Genomic DNA, 21,355 nt, shown 5'->3' on the forward strand with positions numbered 1-21,355 from the left:
CTAAGAAAAGCCTTTGCACATCATTCTAACTAGTCATTCCAGTTCTTAAAAAGAAATCAACATTAACTTCCCACTGCCACCCCAATAGGGACAGTCTGACAGGCCCAGAGCAGACACCCTCTGCCAAAAGGCTTCCCAGAGTCCGTCAGTATCCCTGCTCATCCACCAGCAGGAGTGTTCCAAGGACCTTGGCGGCCTAAGGCCTAGAGATCGAAGTTAAACGTAAATCAGGAATTCCAAGAAAGGGTTATTTGTGTAGTCTGGCATAAGGTCCAGAGAGACAGCGGCTCAAACCCCGCCAGCTACATATTGCTTGACAATTTTCTCCCTTCCTCGGGAACTGCAGGGCTGCGGGAAGTAGTGGTACCTAATGTACAGGTGACACTTATGTGGAACTGGTCACATCCTTGAACACAGCATTTCTGGGCTGAATTTTAAAAGGATTCGAGAGTTAAGAAGGAGTACATAAACACTTCCTATAGAAAGATCTTTTTGCTCTATTTCTCAAAATGTGCTTAAATTTGCTTATAACCACTCCCTCCTTTCCTTGGCTTCAGACTAACTTAAGTATGTTTTGATTTTTAAAACTCATTAATGATATTATGCCAGTTTTAGTAAATAGCTATCGAGAAATTTAAGTGGTAATGAAGTTACACTAATGAGTTTTAACAGAAAAAAGAAAGGAGGTACTTTGGAGGCTGGATACTGACTAATGAGGTATAACAATCTGTTTTGTTAAGTAACTTTGCCTAGAAAGCAAAGGGTCTGACCGTGAACTTAGTAAGTTAGTGCACATTAGAAAATGCAAAATGATCTTAAACAATAAACATGGAGGGTAATTGTGTACCTAATTCATGCTCGAGGGAAGAAAATGCCTTATTTTTGCACAACTAACAAAAGTACTAGTCACGGGCAAAGACAAAAAATGTACACATGCCATAAGACAACTTAGGAATTCTGGTGAAAGCACAATTCTCACGGTATCTGGAGGCCTACTGCAGACATGTAAACTATTCCCTACCACCTCCATTTCACACCTGAGGCCCAAGGATCACAGCTGAAAGGAAATCGGAAATCCTAAGAAGCGGCCATTTGATGTGTGCGTTCTTCGACAGAAAGAATCCCAATCGGTCTGTGAATATAATCATTTATTTGTCTTTACAGTGATGATGGAAGAATGTACAGGTGTCCTCTTTCAATAAAGTATAAAAATCTGTTTATGTACAGTGAAGTCACAATAATCTTTAATTAGGAAGTTTATTTGGTACTCCTGATCCATTCATATTAAAACTGGGGGGAAACAAATATTTCATGTAAGTGCTACATTTCCAGTAGATTGCACCTGGCATCAAAAGCTCAGCTTCATCTTAAGGGCCCTCTTGATATTACAAAAGACTAATTTTAAGTCCTAGGACTCAAAATAAACATCATTTCTTTTTTTGAATAATAGATATATACATCAAAAAATACATCTAAAAAGGCATTGGTTAGTGCTATTAAAAAGCTCTATGTGCTCGGGTACATTTTTTTTTTTTTTTCAGGCAAAACCCAGTGGAAACGTGTTTGTTCAATTCTAGGAATTTGCTCTTGGGGAAAGTTGGCCGAAAGTTACCTATAAGGAAAAACAAAGAAACTTAAATAATTCAGTGATTTCTCGGGTAAGGACAGCAAAACCTGAAAATGTAGTTAGAGGCTAAATTTCATTTAGAGAACGTTTTTAAAACCTTGATTGGCATTTAGTTACCACAATTTGTACATAAAAAGTGCTCAACGTGTCCCCTCATCTTTCAGGCTCAGAGGGAATGCCACGTCCTCGCTTTGCTGGCCCCTCTTGTCACCTTCGCTCCATGGCCATCAGCAATCACAGCACAGTTGGTAATTACACAGTCGTTAGTCATGTGAGTGTTTTTTTTTTAACACGACTATACTAAGACTTTATGAGCGGGAAGACTGCGCTACTGTGTCCACCGCTACGTCCCCAGGACCCAGCATTGAATGCAAGGACGACCAGCAGGACGAGGCACATACTGAAGACTGAAAGGTTCAAAGCCAAATACTGAGCTAGAACTCTCTAATTTTCTGCTCATTCACTCTGTGTGTGTATGACTCTCTTTCTTTCTCTTTCTCCTTCCCCCATCCCAGTTTTGGCTTCTAAGGAAACAGTAAATAATCAGCTATGGGCGGCAGAAAGTACGGTAAGACATGCCAAAACAAAGCAAGATAGAAGTTGGGAAGCAAGATGCCATTGGAGATCGGACTGTGATCAACTAAAGAGAACATATACTCAATGGAACAGAACCCATGAAATTCATTTTGTGAGTTTAGAATCAGATCAAAATTTGTTTTTTTAGAGAAATTATTTATTATAATTTAAAATGTCCTCATTCTCCCTGCATCGAGTCTATGCTAGAGAGAACCTAGAAAAGAAAAAAAAAAAGGAGGGATTTTGCTTACTCTGCGGCCATAATTTTAAATGGGGGACAGGAGACCCCCAGAAAACTAGTGCGGCAGAGACGACAGCCGCCTGCGTCCCCTGCGGCCCACCTGGCAGAGCACTTTTCTTCTTCTCCTGCTTTCCTCTAAGGACAGCTTGGAGGTTTCCACCTGGCATTAATAAAGGATGCTACATCCCCTGCAACTGTCTTCACATAATGAGAAAAGGCTACAGTAACTTCTATGGTCCTTAAATACAGAGGGGCCAGACAAGAGCGTATGCACCACCTCTGCAGAGAAGCCTTTTTACTCCCTGCTGAGGGAGGCTGCAAAGGGCAAAAGCAAGAAAAGAAAAAACTTAAGTCCCAAGTCTCTCTCCGGGGTGAGTTTACCTGATCATATTCTTAAGCTTCATCTCCACTGTCCATTTCAATATCCATCTCTTCTGTGTCAGCAGCTCGTGACAAGATGTCTGCCATCAGTGCTTCTTCCAATTTCTTACGTACTTGCTGTACGCGCTCTTCCTGTTTCCTTTTTAACAACAGAATAAAATGACATAGATCGTTTGGCAAGTCATGGAAACGTGAGGCCACTACTAACGCTCATCAAAATCACAAATATTCCTGAGAAAAGCACATTTCCTTCCTTAGACTTTGCAAAAGCTGCTTCTTCACTTGCAAAACCAAATCACACAGGAGATGGGCCTGGCCGGAAACAGAGATATTCAGACAGGCAGGGATCCTTCCTCTCGCAGGAGTAGGTTTATTTCAGTGACCTTCTCTTCGAGAATTCAAATATGTGCATATTTGGGGTTATCACTAGAAAGGATAAATATGTCCTGTCTCGGAAGCAGGGACAAAACAGAACAGTAACACGGAAAATAGAGAGGAAAACAGACTTGTTCGATGAAGCACCGAGACAGACGAAGGCAGCTGTGGTTTAGTTTGGTGTCCTACGGCTGGCTGTTCAGGGAAAGCTGGTCGGAGCTCTGTCCTGGGTTCCCAGGCCTGCTGGCAATGGGCCGTCATGCAGGAACCAGGACCACATGATCCCTACACTGAGGACAGAAACTAAAATCATCTCTTCAACTGAGATAAACTGAGCAGGTCAAGAACATGCCAAAGTTTCTCTGTGTCCTGGAAACTGAAAGGTTCTAACCTGTGGAAGAAAGGCTACTGGTATGCATCTTATCTTTAAAAAACAGACAGGGCAAGAGAGAGAGATTCTTAAAATAATTCTACCAAGCAAAGGCCGTACATAGAAAGTCACATCCAGAACCACGTGGAAGGACAAATGTTGAAGAAACACAGGAGAAGGAGAAGACTGATTAAGGAGAAGTCTTAGAAAAAACAAGGAGGGGAGAGAGGCAAAGGCACAGGAGGCAGAGTTAGCTTTGACTGGAACACGGGCCCGACCATCTCCTGAGGCCAGGGGAAGGTGGTTAGGATGAATGGCAAGTGGGCAATGGGGCCGCCCAGTGACAAGAGACGCGACAAGGAATGCTGAGGACTCTACTGAAAAAGGAGTGATTTTCAATATCAATAATTGAGGAAGACAAATTACGCACTGTCCAAACCTGGGAAAGCGGAAGAGTAGAGGAGCAATGTTCCAGAAGACTCCGCTAAGAGTCCCCGAGTATTCACTTCGTGGGTGCTCAACCAGCTGGAAAGTAACATGGACGTGATCCAGCCTACACGCCTCTTCACCTCATGAGACCGACTCCAGCATAGTGAAGCTAATATATATTGTGTAGCCACAAAAGCCTTATATGTCATATTTATTAAATTCTAAAAACAAAGAGTTAAAAGGTATACACCTTTACTCTTCAAATGAATTTTCAAAAAGAGGGAGGCTGTCACTGAGCGAGTCTGAGCTGCATAGCCTCTGTCATATTAAAAGAAACTGGAGTTCAACAGATTTTCATGTAGTGCAGCAAGGTCAAGAAAAACACATTGTTTATTTCTTATATAGTTAGTCTTGCCTCTGGCTTGGTGACTCAAGGTTTATGACAAATGACATACTGGTCTCATTGGCAGTCTCTCACTCCTAATAACAAAGTGTGAGAATCGGCACAACTGACCTAGAGTAATCCCATTAGGAAGACAAAGAAAATGGAGCAAATGGTGCTTTTGGCTGGAGAAGTGTCTTAGACTCTCACATTTGCCACTGATTTTCTTTCATCTTAAGCATTACTTCCCACACTTACAAAAGCTGAAATTAAAGCATTTTGCCCGCTGGGGTAGGGAGAATTCTAACACAGTCCCTAAGATGCCCCCTTTCCCACCCCTGTATCCACTCCTTGTATAATTCCCTTCCCTTAAAGGCAAACAGACTGTGTGAATATGATGGGAATCACTGCATGATTAGGTTACTAATCAACTGACCTCGAGTTAATCAAAACAGATTATCGTACAGGGCCTGACCGAATAAGAAGAGCCCTTAAAAGGTGCTGGCCCTTCCTGAAAGAAGCTGGAGAGGGAATATGGAGGGAGCCATAGCAGAAGGAACTGCCATCAGCCTCTAACCACTGAGACCAGCGCCCCTCCATAGCCAATGAGAGAACAGTGGCCTCAGTCGTACACTAGGAGGAAATGAAATCTGCAACAGCCATCAGAGCTTGAAAGAGGACCCTGAACTCCAGAGGCAAATGCAGTCCAGCTGATGCTTTGATTTCAGCCATGTAAGACTCGGGCAGACAGAAGCCTGTCCCAGACTTCTGACCTATGCAACTGTGAGCTATAAATGCGTATTGTTTTAAACAGCTAAATTTGTGAGACTCTGCTACTCAATATTAGAAAACAAATATACCTGTGGGTGAAAATATTATCAAATATACTGAAAAAAACATACTTAATGTTGAGATCTTTAATTGAGGGTTTAATATAAACAGAATATGTGCTATACAATTGGAGAAAGGGTGACAATTCCATTTGCAGTGATTTATTTTGAACTTGTACTGGTTCAACAGAAATATTTACTTAATAATTTCTGTTACGACAACGCAATCAAATGGGTAATTTGTTACACAAGTTTACCCTAAAAGGAAATCATCCAGATCTGGCTTTGAGAAAGTTTCCTGTACTCTCAAAAGATCTGGCATTGAAGCCATCAATGGTCCCATGACCTCACTCACAGAACCTCAGTAAACAGCCACAGGGACCTGATGAAGTCCTGCTGTTTACTCACTCCAAGACAGAAAAGAACTCATCTCCGTCTCCAGAGTAATTTCCTCCCTTGGGGGTAAGAATAATCCAAAAAGCAGGCTGATTCCTCTCTTTGATTTACATTTTGTTTTTCTTAAAAAAATTATTATAAATTCTATGTAATCAAAGCATCCGAATGCAACTTTGAACCACTCCATATCTTTGTAAAAGGAGCTACTTTTTTAAAACCCAGGAAGGACTTTCCAATTATTACCCTAGCTAGACTCGCACATTCAAAACATCCTCATACCATACGGATGCTGTATTATAGAACTGCATAGTTGAAACCTATATAATTTTATTAACCAATGTCGCCCCAATAAATTTAATAAAATTAAAAAAAAAATAGGTGGGGAAAAAAAGAAAAAAAACATTCTCATGCCAACTTTTATGGATCGAGAAAAAACTACAAATATAAAACATATTTTAAAATTGTGATTCCAAAGTGCCATCTGCTGGTTTTGTGCAGGAATAATATCCCAGCAGAGCTTTCTGATTCACAGTCAGGGGACAGAGGGAGTGAAGTATATACACAGCGTCCTACGTTTAAAGAAAACACAGCACAGTATATTATCATTATAAACTAACGATACTCGAGTTCATAAATCTCATATAAGAATTTTTTTTGTGGCCTTAATATCTGCAATAGTTTTGTTTCTACCAAGGAATGGTTTGCTTATACTTTCTTAGTATTACCAATCTGAGTTGTATGCTTTTCTTTCACTGTTTGTTGCTAAAAACCGAATTTGTGTCCCAGCCTCGGAAAGAGTAAAAGATGTTCATAGATGCAGTTTGTGTCTTCTTCTCGCTCCCTTCCCTGTTCGTAATCACTGCTTTACCAAGCTTTGCTTCATCTTCTCCATTTGCTTCTCGCTGCTGCGCGTGTGCGCGCGCACGCGTGTGTGTGTGTGTGTGTGTGTGTCTTTCTCTTTCTCTCTCTCTCTGGAGCCACTTTCAACTTTTCCCTGAAACATGGTGAAGTAGAGATAAATAAATCTCTAAATTGAGCTTACGTGAAGTAAACATAATCAAGATAAATACACCGAACTTTGAAAACAGAACTGAGCTTAAAGCAACATGGCTCTGATGTGTTTTAAAGAGAGAATGGTTTGTAGGCAAACCAATGCGGGAAGCAATCACAAAAGGCAAAACTGAACGGAAGGGGTTCTTTGGAGCAGAAAGGCAGAAATCCAAACTGCAAAGAAACTACAAAAATGATAATGTAGGGAATACAACTTATCTGTCCTGAGAAGTGATCCTGGTAACAGCCCTTATACATACCACTTCTACCTTTTTCAAGCATGTATTTGTTTTAAATGTCCTATATCTCTTTCAGTAGTTTCATAAAAGCTTGGTAAAAAAAAAAAAAAATTATATATGTATATAGAATACAACTTTCTGATTGATTCATCACTTACTAGATGTGCCACTAAACCTAAGAGGCAGAATAAAATTTATCAAATGTAAAAACAAGTTTTTTAAGTTATGGCAAACTGCCTTACCTAATGTCTTCATCTGTGACAATGAAAGCCTTGCAGAGGGGTTGAGATGTGTTCAGCCAAACGGCGGGGTTCTTTTCCACAGCAGGGGAGACTTGCCCTGTGATTGGTGCAGAGCTTGTGTGCAAAGCACTGGCAACAGCAGATAAAAGGGTCTCATCATTACTACCTGGACCAACTCCTGCAATGAAAAATATATACATGTTAAAGGAATTATCTAGATGTGCCAAGCAAACCTTGTATAACCTAAAAAAAAAAAAACAGATACTTTTATGTTCATTTGGGATCATATATTTAAAACCAACATAAGCCAAATCCAATGCAGCAAAGGATTATATCATATCCACCTAATAGTTATTATACAGCAAAGAATTAACATTAAAGAAACAGTAACAAAATAGCTGAGCATTTCAATAAAACCTTAACATAACTTTAAAATACATTTTCCTAGAACTGAACTTTTTAAAAGTTGGCTACATTTCTTCATGCAAGGCCGATTATTTTAATGATATAAGTCCCTTCTAAAGTCATATTATACTTAAGTATCCCTATTAATGAATTCTTAGAGTCCTGGAATCGTTTCTCCAATAGCTTTTAACATTAATTTTTAGCAATATCTTAACACTTATCTTCTTTGTTTCGGTACTTCAAAAGAAAAGCCAATGTAAGCAAGTTGTACCTACAGCTTTAACAGCTTTTTCAATTACCTAACGAAATATCCAAGGTAACAGATTTAATAATTGCATGCCAACTATTTTTGGAAGACTGGGCCCATGGCCACATTTAAACACACCACTTTAAGTCCTAAACTGTTAAACCAGTTAAAGCAATACTTTCCAAGAATATAAAGGAATGAAGCAATATTCTAACCATGAATTATGAGGATTTTTTTTAACCGACCCACAATATATCAAGACTTAGCAGCCTAAGTTCTCATACTTGAAAAATAATGCTTGTCTAGGACTCGGAATTAACATATGACATGACAGGCACACTAGCAACTGAGTTCTCCGCCCCAGACCGCACTCGCTGACACTGACGGACTGAGGTGCATCTGTTCCCACTGCCTTCTGCACGGCAGTTAGGGAGGGACAGGCAGGAGAGCTGTTGGCTGTTCTTTAGATAAGAGGAGGCGAGAAAGCAAGTGCTGGGGCCAGATGCCGCTTTGAGCAGGAAGCTTGGGAAATTCTGCCACTCACCTGCACCTGGTTCAAAAAGTAGCACGAGTTAATTTGCATGATGAACCTAACCTAATGCCAACATTTTACGCAGAAAAAAAAAATCTTAATTTATATGCTGTCTCGAAGCATTCCTGCAACTGCAAGCTCTTCCTGTGCATTTCCCCTGGGGTTGCTAAAATTCAAGAGGTACATCAGCTGGCAAGGCATACCGCCCAGCCCAGAAAAGTCCTGGTCTCAGTCACTTCTGACTCCACAGCATCTAACACAGGGCCTGGTACACTGAACTCGGATAATACCTTGAAGACCTTTAGGTAGTTCCATGGTTTTTATAATTTGTTCTGTTACATCTGATGCACTAAGTCCTTGTAGCCTCTTCTCCCAGAAAAGCTGTAAGGCAAAACATCACTGTTAATAGGTATATTCTCGGAACAAGAAAGTAGCGCATCGATGCTGTTGAGTAATGAAATTGAAATTATTTCAGTAGTTTCCTAATTTCCCCATTTTTTCCTTACGAAAAGCTAAGTGACACTCCAAACATAAATTACTTCAACACACCATAATTCTTTCAAATGATATTACTCAAAAAAAAGTTGTTTTGTTGTTTTATGCAACCTATTCGCTTATTACAGTACTATAGATTATTATGTGCTACATGCTATAAACAGTTCTTTATAAGGTATTGTCCAAAGAATATAAATAAATTTTTTAAGGATTCATTTGGCATGAAAATATAAAGTTATAATTTACCAGGGAAAAGAAAACAAATTATATTATGAAATACCCCTTTATCCGGTATCTTAGGGAAAGACCTCCTCCGCCTATGTGATCGTTCCAAGACAGTGAAGTCTAGCCCTTTAGCTTACTTTAAGGGAAAAGGCTGTTTTTTATGGAAACTTTTCTAAAAATGTCTTACATACTTCCTTGCTATTGAAACAGATGCCAGGTTCACGAGTGACCTTCTCCCTGTTGCACAGGGCCTGGGTCACCTTAGTCACTCAGCAGCCCCAGGTCAGTGAGCACAGTGGAGGCTCTTCATACCCTACGGGGCTACTGAGCAGGCAGCTGCTTATCCAAACTCTAAATGGTCCAAGACAGTTTGGCTGTTTGATTGTATATCCTTTCTATACTGTATTCTCTCTCCCTGTTAGCTAGTACCTCTCGCTGCTGTCATTCAACTATTCGGCATGTATTTACTGACTTCCTACTATGTGCTGTACTTGCCCTGTGGATGTATCTACTAACACCCCCCCTCCCCCGATAAAGGAATCCCTTAGGACTCTGTATATCTGTCTTTAACCCTGGACACCAGAGGCCTGTCACATAATAGGTACTGAAAAAACATTTGTATGAATGACTGAATATGGGAGTAACTGAACTCAGAATGAAGCTCTTAAAAGGACACACAAACTCAAATTGAAACCCTGCTCTAGATGTATGACCTTAGACAAGTTCTATAACCTCAGAACACTTCAATTTCCTCTTCTATAAACTGTGGCAACACTGACTGTCACGTAAGATTACTGTGGGGATTAAATAAGGCAATATATTCAAAGCACTAGTCACAGAGTAGGCATAAGGTTTAATATATTTACTTTTAGAAAATTTTGACCACTCTGAGGGCTTTTTGGGCTTCTGTTCTGACTTCCAGATCTATGAAAAGTCTCAGATAATTGCCCGCCAGACAAATGTGAAGATACAGTAAAATAACTCTTTATGGCAGAATAGTACTATGTTGTTTTACAATAACCTGAATGCTAGCACCAAGGGTAATCTGCAATAGAATGCTTCCCTCTTCTTTAAAGACCTTACATCTCCTTATAAATTACATCATCAGCTGAATATGTGGTCAACCTATATGAAGACATGAATTCATTAATCATCACAGATCCAAATGGTCAGATTAAGGTAATAACCGATGATGTGATAAATGTCTCAAGAAATCCTGACTGCTTTTCTCTTTGGGGGAATAACATCACCTATGTTTGAATATCACAACTATAGAAAAAGACAAGGAAAACAAAAGCCAGTTAATTCCTAATGAAAACTTATTCGGAAGAATAAGTGAGTATGAGATCAGTAAGTACTATTATAATAAAATAATATATATTCTAATTTTCAAAAAACGAATCAACACTACCAAAAAGCAAAGAATGGAAATTATAAACAAATATGATTAATAATATTTTACATCTAAAAATTCCAATTCTAAATATCAAAAGTTAAATTTTTTACATGCTATAATTTTTAACTCTTAATTTTAAAATTCTTATTAATTCAAAGAAAAATGATGAAACAGTTGAGGAAGGAAAATTTTACAAAGCGAATCTCAGACTGAGAAACGAATGTACGGCTTTAGAGTACAACAACTAGTATCACTACATGTCATCAGATCGCCCTAAACTAAATGAGGTTGACTCTAATATGAATGACCCCTTTATAAATGAAATGCATACCCCATGAAAACAAAGGTACATGTACTTATGTATGTACATGTGCGTGCATGTGTACTTCTCCCCCGCCCCACCCCTAGCTCCTAGAGGAGACGGGGAAAGTGGGAAAGGTCAGAGAAGGGAAGGAGGCTGGTTTGAAAAAAAGACATTTAACTGGTCAAGGTCACACTGCCCTCTCCACCCTTTCCACCGCGCCTCCAAAGCTACTGAGTGCACCTAACTTTCACGAGAACTGAGAAGCCTGTACGTGATTCAATTTATATGACATTCTAAAAATAAAAAAACAATAAACTAGATGGATGGTTGCCAGGGGTTAGGGGTGGAGGGAGGTTCTGACTACAAAAGGTCAACATAAGAGAATTCTTTGGGGTGCTGGAATTATGTTCTGTTTTCTAAAAATGCAAACGTCATCTAGCTGATACAGATACCATTTTCTTTTTTTTTCCAAGCCAGTTCCTCAAGAGATGATCAATATGTACGATCTCCATTCCCCTAGGCCCATGTCCACTTCCTTATCCTACTCCCTTTTCTAGGATTTTCTAAATTTACTCTAAAAGTCAGTTCCTCGCCCCAAAATCAGTGGCCTTATCTTTGGTCGCTTTATAGCCCTGAATGCTTTGGAGGGGTGCAGAGGAGGGGAGAAGTCTTCCTCTGCCCAAATTTAAAATTTCCTGATCTGCTCAATTATGAATTCCATGTTTTTCCTAGGTGCTTAATTGCGGTCATCTAGGGTTCTTCCTATTACATTACTTCCCCAACCATTAGGAGCCTACAGACAAACACACTGAAAAGATGAGTCTCTCTAAATTTGTAAGGAGTCCCCCTCTCCGACAGCTATCTCGTCTCTTCCACCACACTTTCATAAAAACTATTGCTTTCATAAATCCTAACCTGCCCACTGACAATCTGATTGCACCTGCGAAATCTAATGATTTTCTCAGCTTAACCCTGCTGCCTGGTGTTAAAGCCAAATAATCAATGTAATACTTTTAAGGGGTAATAATTTAATATTTGGAGAAACTCCCAAAATGTGCTATCACCCTCAGTGATTACATCCCTTTCCAATCCCCACTTATCAGACCCTCTGGGTGTCTCTAATGTCGTTCTCTTCATCACCCTCCAGTGTATGAGAAAACTGGATAGCTCCAAGGTGTGCATCACTTTATATCACCGATGGTCCGGGCAATACCCTATCCGGTAAACCAGCTGATGGAAGAGAACAGGAGGGGATTAAAAGTCATCTGAAACCACAGAAGTGCCTAAAATATCAGTGACCGAGGCAGTGCAGCTTGGGAGAAACCGTCTTACTAGAAACTGGAGTTCATCTCTAGACCTTTGCTCCCTCACAGATGTGGTTAGTGCCTCTATGACATCAGTGGAACCCAGCTGCATGTCCTTTATCTGTCTTGGAGCCCTAGAGGACACACACGGCGGTGTGTTATGAAAGCTGCTTCTTTAACAAAATGAATGATCGAATCTGTTTCCTAAAAGTAAAAACAACCCGAATACGACTGTAGCATTTTCTTTTTTCTTCATTGCTGTGGATTGAACTGGGACTTTGGAGGATCTGTTCAACTTGCCTGACAAAGGATATCCAAGAAAACACTTTCAGATAAGTCATACTAACAGTGGAGCGACAGCAGATGTGTCCTAAGACAGGAGAGGGAGTGAGGTAGCAAAGCAAATGCGACTAAGGCTTCGAAATTATTTTCTATTAGAACACTGTTTTAGGTTAATTATGCTAACATCCACGTCTCATGAACACATTGAAAAACATCTATATCAAATATGCCAGCATTATTTTCATCTACTATTATATTTAATTTAAAAAGCACTGATGTGTGTGTGTGTGCAGAGAGAAGATTTAACTTCTGAGCAGTAGCGGGAATGGCATTGGGCTTCAGAGTTAGACTGACCTATGTTCAAATCCTTGTTTTGTCACTTACTAGCTTTATAAAGTTGGCCAACTTACTTAACTGGTCTTGATATCGGTATTGTACCTTACGGGATGGGACAATAAAACAATCTGAAAGGGATATGAAAACTAAATGAGAAGGTTTTATAAATGCTTGAACATGGCCAAGAGAGAGCAAGTATCATTTCACTACTCAGTTTCACTCATGGTGTCTACAACACCGCCGATCCTACAACAGCACTGAATAAGCAGTTGGTCACCTTATTAAAATTAATAAACAACGCAAAAAATAATCACCTCTGGAAAGTGAGTATTCACCAATGAAGACTGAGCGTATGCCCACGAATATGCTCTTCCCGCCCAGATTTTCAGCTGGGGTTTTCTTGCTACGACAAGAATCTTAAAACTCTTCTACCTCCTCTTCTCCTCCAGACTACCTCTTGTGGAGGACCAAAGATTGGAAGAATTTTGGTAAGCAGGATCGGCTCCATAATTTGCGGGGCCCAGCACAAAATGAAAATGCGAGGACCAGGGCTCAAAAAGAATCAAGAATTTCATGATGGCGACAGCAAAGAATTCAAGCAGGCATGGGGGACTTCTGAGCACGGAACCCCGTGCAACCGCACAGGCCGCGTGCCCACGGAGCTCGCAGTGGCGGGAGGTACAGAGCGGCAGGCAAAGGAGGGGATCCCTGTGCCGTGCAGCAGTCCTGAGGGAACTGCTGTGATGTAGCCACAGTCTGAATTTCTTAAAAGAAGGAGGGGGACAGAAAATAGTTCGGGCAACAGAAAATACTTCACTCCTCGTTAAACTATCCCAAGGATTTTCCATCATCAGTCCTGGAGGACCCGTGAAAGGCTCACTGCCCAGGCTCTCCACAGTTGAGCGGCATGGGGAAGAAAGGAGGGGAGCCCAGGGAATGTGGAAACCATAATGGGGAAGAACGGACTGGAGCCTAGAGTAGGATCAGAATTTTGTTCTATTTAAAGTCCAGTGGGATAACATGGATAGCTTTTAATTAAGATTTCTTGAAACTGTAATTTTCTGGTTATTTTTATCCCATCTATTTTCATGTTGTGGTGATAGTAAAGCCCTCAGAAAAACCTCAGAAGCGCTCTGAGCATTTTTCAAGAATAGAAAGTAGAAGGGAATCAGGAAACACAAACTACATTTGTTTTGCAGTGAAGCAAGAAGGGGAAAAAAACTGGAACCAGCCGCAATGGCCTAGAGCAGAGTTTCTCAATCCTAGCCTTACTGACCTTGCAGCTGGGTGATTCTTTGTTGTGGATGGTTAGCAGCATCCTTGGCCTACTCCCACTGAGTACCAGTAGTGACAACCAAAAATGTCTGTGGACATTAGCAAGTTTCCCCAAAGGGCAGGGAAACCAAATCAGGTCTGGTTGAGAACCACTGGTTCAAAGAAAGAGAAAGAAGATAGGAGGGTAGGAAGTTACAATAGCAGAGGCCCAAATCTCAGGGCTGAAATGGAAGGGAGACCCCTCTGTTGGCACACACCTTCACTGCAGCCAGCTCCTTTCTCATCTTTCAAGGGTCTCTGTCCCAGCTCCTCCATAAAAACCACCCTAAGTGGTTTGGAGCTGGCTGCCTCTCTCACTGCCAGACATCGAGGGCAGAAGATAAAGCAGAGTGGGAGAAACATGTTTTATCTTAGGAGTAAAATTTAACACGCTTCCTGATAGAAACATGTTCTAAACAATAATCATTTTTAATAATTCACACTTTGGATTTAAAAGTCTTCTACGGGCTGGTCTGGAATGTTAGAACTATTTATAATATCATTTCTATTGAAAAATGGAGAGTTCTGATTGAAACGGCATTTCATATCCCACCCCGTAAGCTAGTAAGCATCCGTATGTACGGATTTCAGAAGGAGCTCTAATTACCATAGGATCAGAGAACAAAAGCATGTGCCCATCTGGCACAGACACTGACAAAGGCACAGCTCTGTTCAGAATGACTTTAGGTGCCCAGGCATAGGTGCGGCAACGAAACAGAAGTGGCGGGCCGATCTTGAACATGTTAATGTCCATAAATGTAGCTATAATAGGGCGTGGCCAATTCTAAGTTAAAAGCCAGTGATATCGCGTCTCACCAAACTGAGCCACATAAAAACTTAAAACTTATGTTAACCTTCATATATTATCTTAACATGCACCTTCGCTTACCACCTGAAATCATAATCTCCATTAGAAGAAAATAAACTGATTATATAGAAACACGCTGAAATTTCAATAACAAAACTAGCTCATCTAAAACTCCCATATATTTGAGCTCCTCATTCTTACTGTTTATTTTAAATACTGTACGCTGAATATTAGTTTCTAAGCCAAGAAGCCTATAATAATCAACTCTGGCTGACCAGAACAACCAGGTCAAGCCTAAAAGCCCTGAGCCTCTTCAGATGCCCTCCTTCCACCTCGGACCTCTTCTGAACTATTCTATTTTTCCTTATTTACCTCTCCTGTCTCCGAGGAGGACATATCCCTCTACCTTTCTAACATTATCTCTGCACTTGGTCCTCCATGATCATGTCTCCTGCCTCCTCCTTATCTTATCTTATCTCATCAATTTGCCCAACGTCTCCTCTCACATTTTCCCTTTCCCCCCTTCCTCTCCTGAGGTTTCTTCCCCTGAAGTGACAGACACTCAAACATCGATAACCTAAAAAGTGTCCTTATTCGTGACTTCTCCTTCAAACCATCTCTATCTTCCTCCTCCTGCTAGGAAAGACACTTTCCATCTTATTTCCTTACCTTCTTTTCATCCTTTTCCTTCTAACCTGAACTCTACACTTACTATTATATTAACGATGATCTTCCCAACGTCATAATAACCACCTATATTACTAAATCCAATTCCTAATTTAAGCCCTCTCTGCCTTACTTCACTGTTGCAATCGCCTGCTGTCAGAAGACTTAGGAAAGTCTGACTTTTATGATGGTTCTCTGTATGTTTCTGTATTTTCTATTCCTATTAAGTAACAGATTAAAACTTTATACATTAACTCTCAAAGAAATAAGGCTCTTGGCATTTTTTCTAATGAAAACAAATACTTAAAATGCATAAGATGTGACATACCTTTTAAAGTATGTGAGGACAAAAGTGATAATACTTTGTAAAATAGTAGAACCCAAGTTACCTTTAAAATCTCACCATTTTAAGAGTTTTAATTGGCGCAGATTTCATCTCTGTCGAGAACATAATGCTAGACACATAGTTGGCACTCGAATATTTCTGGGATGAATTTGTGGCTAAGGAGGAGCAGTCCAGGGTAACAGAAAGAACATGATTTGGGAGCTAAATGCTTCGGTCCTGATTCAACCATTAAATAGATGTGCTGTCTTAGGCAAGCCACCTAATCTCTTTAGATGTATTTTCACTAGTAAAATAGAAATACTAATAATTGCCTTATCTATCTCAGGTTATCAAAACACTCATGAAAAATGAGGAAAATGCTTTGAAAATATAGATTTTTTTTACTGAATTGCTCAGAATACATTCTAATGTTAGGATTTCATAAATTCAATGAATATCTTTTTCACTTTTGTAAGGCTTTTGCTAAATCTAATCAAAGAACAAAGGATCTTTGTCAGATATTTGTAGACTGAAGCAGAACCCAGAAAATGTACACTTCATATTCAATGACTCATGAGAAGCTAAATATGTAAGATGCTGGGTCAGGGCTATACAGAGGGACGGTGTTTCCTGCTCAGAAGGAACTCACTGTCCAGTTTATAAACTGTTCTACTTTAATTCAACGCCATATGATATCTAAGTTGTCTAATTTTGGTCAGCAAAAAACAACTTAAACATCATGGTCTGCAAACATCAAAAGTCAAACATGAGCTACCCTCTTATTTTGTGAGAGTAGCCTAGGAAGAAAGGGCTACATAATGACAAGAAAAGTATTATGTAAATCAAGGAAAAACTTGATTCATGTGGCTGTGCAAACTACAGTAAGATCTCGTTAAGGGAAAAGATAACATTTGGGGCTAAAGAGGATGGAAGAATAAAGCAAAGGTAAAAAAGAGTTGAGGATAACTGAGGAGCAGTAACCATCTGCTGTAGATGTTTGTCTAAATTTTTTCATGCTACAATCTAACTCAACAAAGTGGGCATGTAATACTTGTCAAATGCCTCAAAAGATACCATTATCCAAAGATGACTATGGAATATGGAATAAGAGTACTCATTCATGATGCCTGTAAGTTTTTCGTGTGCTACTCCCTTGGGAAAAGTTATGATAATAATTTTCCTATTAATACATAAGTCGATATAGGGACTTAAGGATGGTCCTTCCTTTCACTAATTTGTCACATTTCTACACACTTGGAATTATTTATTCAGTGTTTATTTTACTCATTGTATTGAAAGTTTTATGAGGACAAGGTGCATGTCTGACTTCTGTGTTTATATGGTACCTATAATATGCTCAGTAATATGTGCTGTTGAATAAAAGAATTAATGATTTCAAAACCCACTCAACTGCAGGAACTCTGATCTGTAATAGTCAGCTATCATCATTATTTATCAGAAGACATACTCTTCAGAAAGCTTTCTTGAAACTAATGTGGATAATGTAAATTAATTCCTCATTTTTTATATTGGGACATCAATAGATGCTACTTCCTTTTTAATATCAATAAATCAAGAAATAGAAGTATGTATGTACTATTTAAAATATGACATTAAGCAACCAATAGAACTAAAATCAAAATTACAAATGCTTAAATTAGTCTTAGAATGAATTTAAATGGAAAACCCAGACAACAGAATTAAAACAGAAACATCAGAAAATGATGATAAAATATTAAAAACAGCATATAAACACAATGATAGAATCAAGATCGAATATATCTGTAATATCAATAAACGTCATGGGAAACTCACCTATGAAAGAAAAAAAGACTTTAAGATCAGAGAGGGGAAAAAACCAACTATATGTTTTATGCTAAAAACATATCTAAAAATAAAAGAACTCAGAAAGCTGAAAATAAAAAGAAAAAGCAAAGAAATGGCAAACGAATATAGACATTAAGCAAACAAAAGTCTCAATGTTACTATAAGATTACTTCAAGGCAGTAAGTGTCAAATAAGACAAAGCATAACTCATTATAATTAACTAACTTCTATAAAATAAATGTTATCTTAACAAATTTGATGATAAATTGGAGTTTGGATTTCCATAGGGAAAAATGCATGCAGCTTTTTAAGAAAGTGTTCCCCAATACTTCAGTCCAACTTTCATATAGGTCCCACCAAAATCAGAGAGAAAAGGGTATCACAACAGACAGGTACTACAAATATTAAAAATATTATGAGAAAATAATATGAACAACCTCATACCACTAATACGAAAATTATAAAATGCATATTCCTAGAAAAAGATGTTCTCAAAATTAGTATAAGAAATATAAAATATGAGTACTCATCCATGTACCTTTAAACAAATTGAATCTGTAATTTCAAGCTTCCCCATTAAAAAAAAAACTTAGGCTAAGATGACTTCATAATAATTCTTCCAAACTTTTTTAAAGAAAAGTACCGGTCTGACACAAACTCCTCCAGAGAATGTTAAAAGAGGGATCACCTCCAGCAAAACTTTGACACTAAAGCTTGAGAAGATTACAAGAAAAGGAAAATGCAAGTCTATCTCTCTCCTCAATATAAATGCAAAAAATCAGAAACAAAATAACGGCAAATCTAAACAGTAATAACAATGAAAACCACATAAACCAATCATTGTAATTCACTAGATTAACAGAATAAAGAATAAAAATCATTTTATCATTTAACTATGTAGAGAAAAAGAGCTTGATAAAATTCAATTTCCATTCATGAAAAATATTCTTAGTAAACTAGGAATATAAGTGAATTTCCTTAATTTGACAAAGGGTATTTATTTTAAAAACCTATAGCACACATATCTAATGAAGAAACATTAAAAATGTTCTCTGGTACCACAAATGAGACAAAGATAACTGCTACCACTTTTATTCAAGATTGTATTGTAAGTCCTAACGAGTAAAATAAAATAAAGGAAAACATAACTAAAAAGTTTAAGGATCAGCAAGGAAGAAATATATTCATTTGCAGACGAAATGTTTACTCAGGTATGAATTCAAAGAGACTCACTGATTATTTAATAAGTGACTTTAGGAAGATAAGTGAACACAGTCAATATACAAAATCAACTTATTTCTATATAACAATAACAAATAGAAAAAATTTTAAATTTTAATATAATGTACTTAGAGTAGCATCAAAAAACATCGACTATCTAGCAGTCAATCAAAGATGTGTAAGATCTCAAGACTCAAAACTACAAAATATTAATGGACAGATATACATGATTGGTGAATTGTAAGACTTACTATTGTTAATTCTCTCCCCAATTGATCTATAGATACAAATCCTAGCAGTTTCTGAAGAAGACTGGATAGGCTGAGTCTAAAATTTATATGGAAATGCAAACAGCTAAGACTAACCAAGATAATCTTGAACAAAGAATAATGAAGTCGGAAAACGTACACTACCAGATATTGAGACTTTTTAAAAAAACTATAGTAATTAAGACAACGTGGTTTGGGGAAAGACTAGACAAACAGACCAATGAAATAGAACAAGATGTAGAAACACATTTTCATGTATAAACAGAACAAAGGAATAGAGACTGAGTTAAAGAACTGACTTTCACAGGACTGTCACATTTTTGCATTTGACACTTGACATTTCTCATAATACATTTCATGTGATATTTCACATATGATAGAGGTCACAATGCAGAGCAATGGAAAAAAAATGGCCTTGTCATTAAATAAGACTGGGTCAATCAGCTATCCATATGGGAAAAAATAAATCCACCTCACATCATACACAAAAGTCAATTTCTAACATTGCAGACCTAAATGCAAAAGTAACACAAAACTTTTGGAAGATAGGAAAATATCGTGATAACTTTGGAGCAAGCAAAAATTTCTTAAACATGTCACAGAAATACAAAGGAAGAGACTGATAAAGTATATTTACTTTTCGTAAATCTTTACTGAAGTATTACACACAGAAAAGTACCAAAAAAAAAAAAAAAAAACAACAACCCACAAGCATATAACTCACTGAAACTTCGCCAAGTAACTACTCATGTAACTACCACCCAGATCAAGAAATAGAGTATTACTAGTACCCTAGAAGCACCCACTCCTGTACCCTCCCAGTCTCTATCCCGCCTCTCTTTAAATTATGAACTTAATTTATCAGAAGACACCATTAAGAGTGTAAAAAAGGTATGCCACAAACAAACCGGGAGAAGGTAGATATATAACAAAGGACTCATATCCAGAATATATAAAGAACTCCCATAAGTCAATTAAAAACAAACAAACAAACAAACAACCTAATATAACAACACATAAAAGACTTGATTGAATAGGTACTTCAAAAGGAACGATATCTATATGGCCATTAAACTTATAAACAGTGCTCAATATAATTAATTACCATGAAAATGCAAGTTGAAACTATAATAAAATACCCCTAAACATATACCAAAATGTTTAAAATTTTAAAGACTGACAATACCAAGTGTTGACAAGGATTTAAAGAACTGTACACTGCCAGAAGTATAATCTTATATAACCACTTTGGAAAACTATTTGGTATTATCTAATGAACCTGAACATTTGCATACTCTATGAACAAGCAAGCCTACTCCTAGGTATAAAAAACATGCACTAGAATGTCCACCAAAGCAATATTCATAACAGCAGGGAATAGAGAAATATTAAACATCAAACAAATAAGAAATATCCCTATATCTAACATATTCAAGAGTAAGAAGAGTACAGGTTGTATCCAGCAAAAGCCAAAAAAGAGCTGCTGAGAATTAAAAATATGACCACCAAAAAAAAAAAAATTAATAAAAGGACTAAAAGTTAAGAACAAGAAAATATCCCAGAAAGTAAAACCACAACAATAATAAGGTGGAAAATACAAAAGTAGAACTAGCAAAATTCTAAAGTGGCTAATACCCAACTTCCGCAATGAGAGAATGGAAAGAAGGAAGGTGGGGGGAGGGGTTCAGAAGAAGAGGGAGAGGAATGACACAAGAAAATTTCTCACACAGAGTCACCTTTATCACCTACTGAGGGCCCAGTGAATGAAAAAAGGCCACGCATTAGTAAATTTTTTTAAAAAATCATAAATATACTAAACATTTTTAGAGAGGAAAAAAAAAGGCCATATAAAAACAGAGATCGGCATGGCTTTGGACTTCTCTTCAGTAACTTTGAAACTAGAGAACAATAAAGCAATGCCTTCGAAACTCTAAGGAAAATGATTTTCAATCAAGGATTTCATACCCAGACAAATGTGATTGCGTCCAGGTGGAATAAAGTTTCTTCTAAAGTGTAGGTTTTCAAAAACTACCTCCTACTATGTTGTTAGAAAGCTACTGGAGGATTTGTTACAAATTGAGAGTCTATGCTAAGACAGACGTCTAGAAAAAAAAAACCCCAACACAGAAGAACAGCAAATAAGATCCCCAAAGCTACAGTTACCCAGCAGGACCAGAAGACGGATCCAGACTTAAGGAGAGCAGAGGAGACTCCAGGAAAAGCACAAGAATGAAACCCACAAGAAAAATACTATTGATGGG

At 38.1% G+C, this 21,355-nt stretch overlaps 1 protein-coding gene across 1 annotated transcript in view; it reads right to left on the reverse strand.

Annotated features, from left to right (window-relative positions):
* Positions 1-1,130: 1,130 nt before the first annotated feature.
* Positions 1,131-21,355, reverse strand: part of MBD2 (methyl-CpG binding domain protein 2) — a 58,973-nt gene continuing 38,748 nt past the window's right edge. The window contains exons 4-7 of the mRNA XM_016129162.2: positions 8,613-8,703; positions 7,139-7,316; positions 2,826-2,964; positions 1,131-1,612 (exon numbers count right to left, since the gene is read on the reverse strand). Coding sequence (XP_015984648.2) covers positions 2,838-2,964; positions 7,139-7,316; positions 8,613-8,703 — 396 coding nt within the window. The 3' untranslated portion in view covers positions 1,131-1,612; positions 2,826-2,837. The remainder of the gene's footprint in view (positions 1,613-2,825; positions 2,965-7,138; positions 7,317-8,612; positions 8,704-21,355) is intronic.

This window comes from Rousettus aegyptiacus, unplaced genomic scaffold (assembly GCF_014176215.1).
Source record: "Rousettus aegyptiacus isolate mRouAeg1 unplaced genomic scaffold, mRouAeg1.p scaffold_m13_p_12, whole genome shotgun sequence".
NCBI lineage: Eukaryota > Metazoa > Chordata > Mammalia > Chiroptera > Pteropodidae > Rousettus > Rousettus aegyptiacus.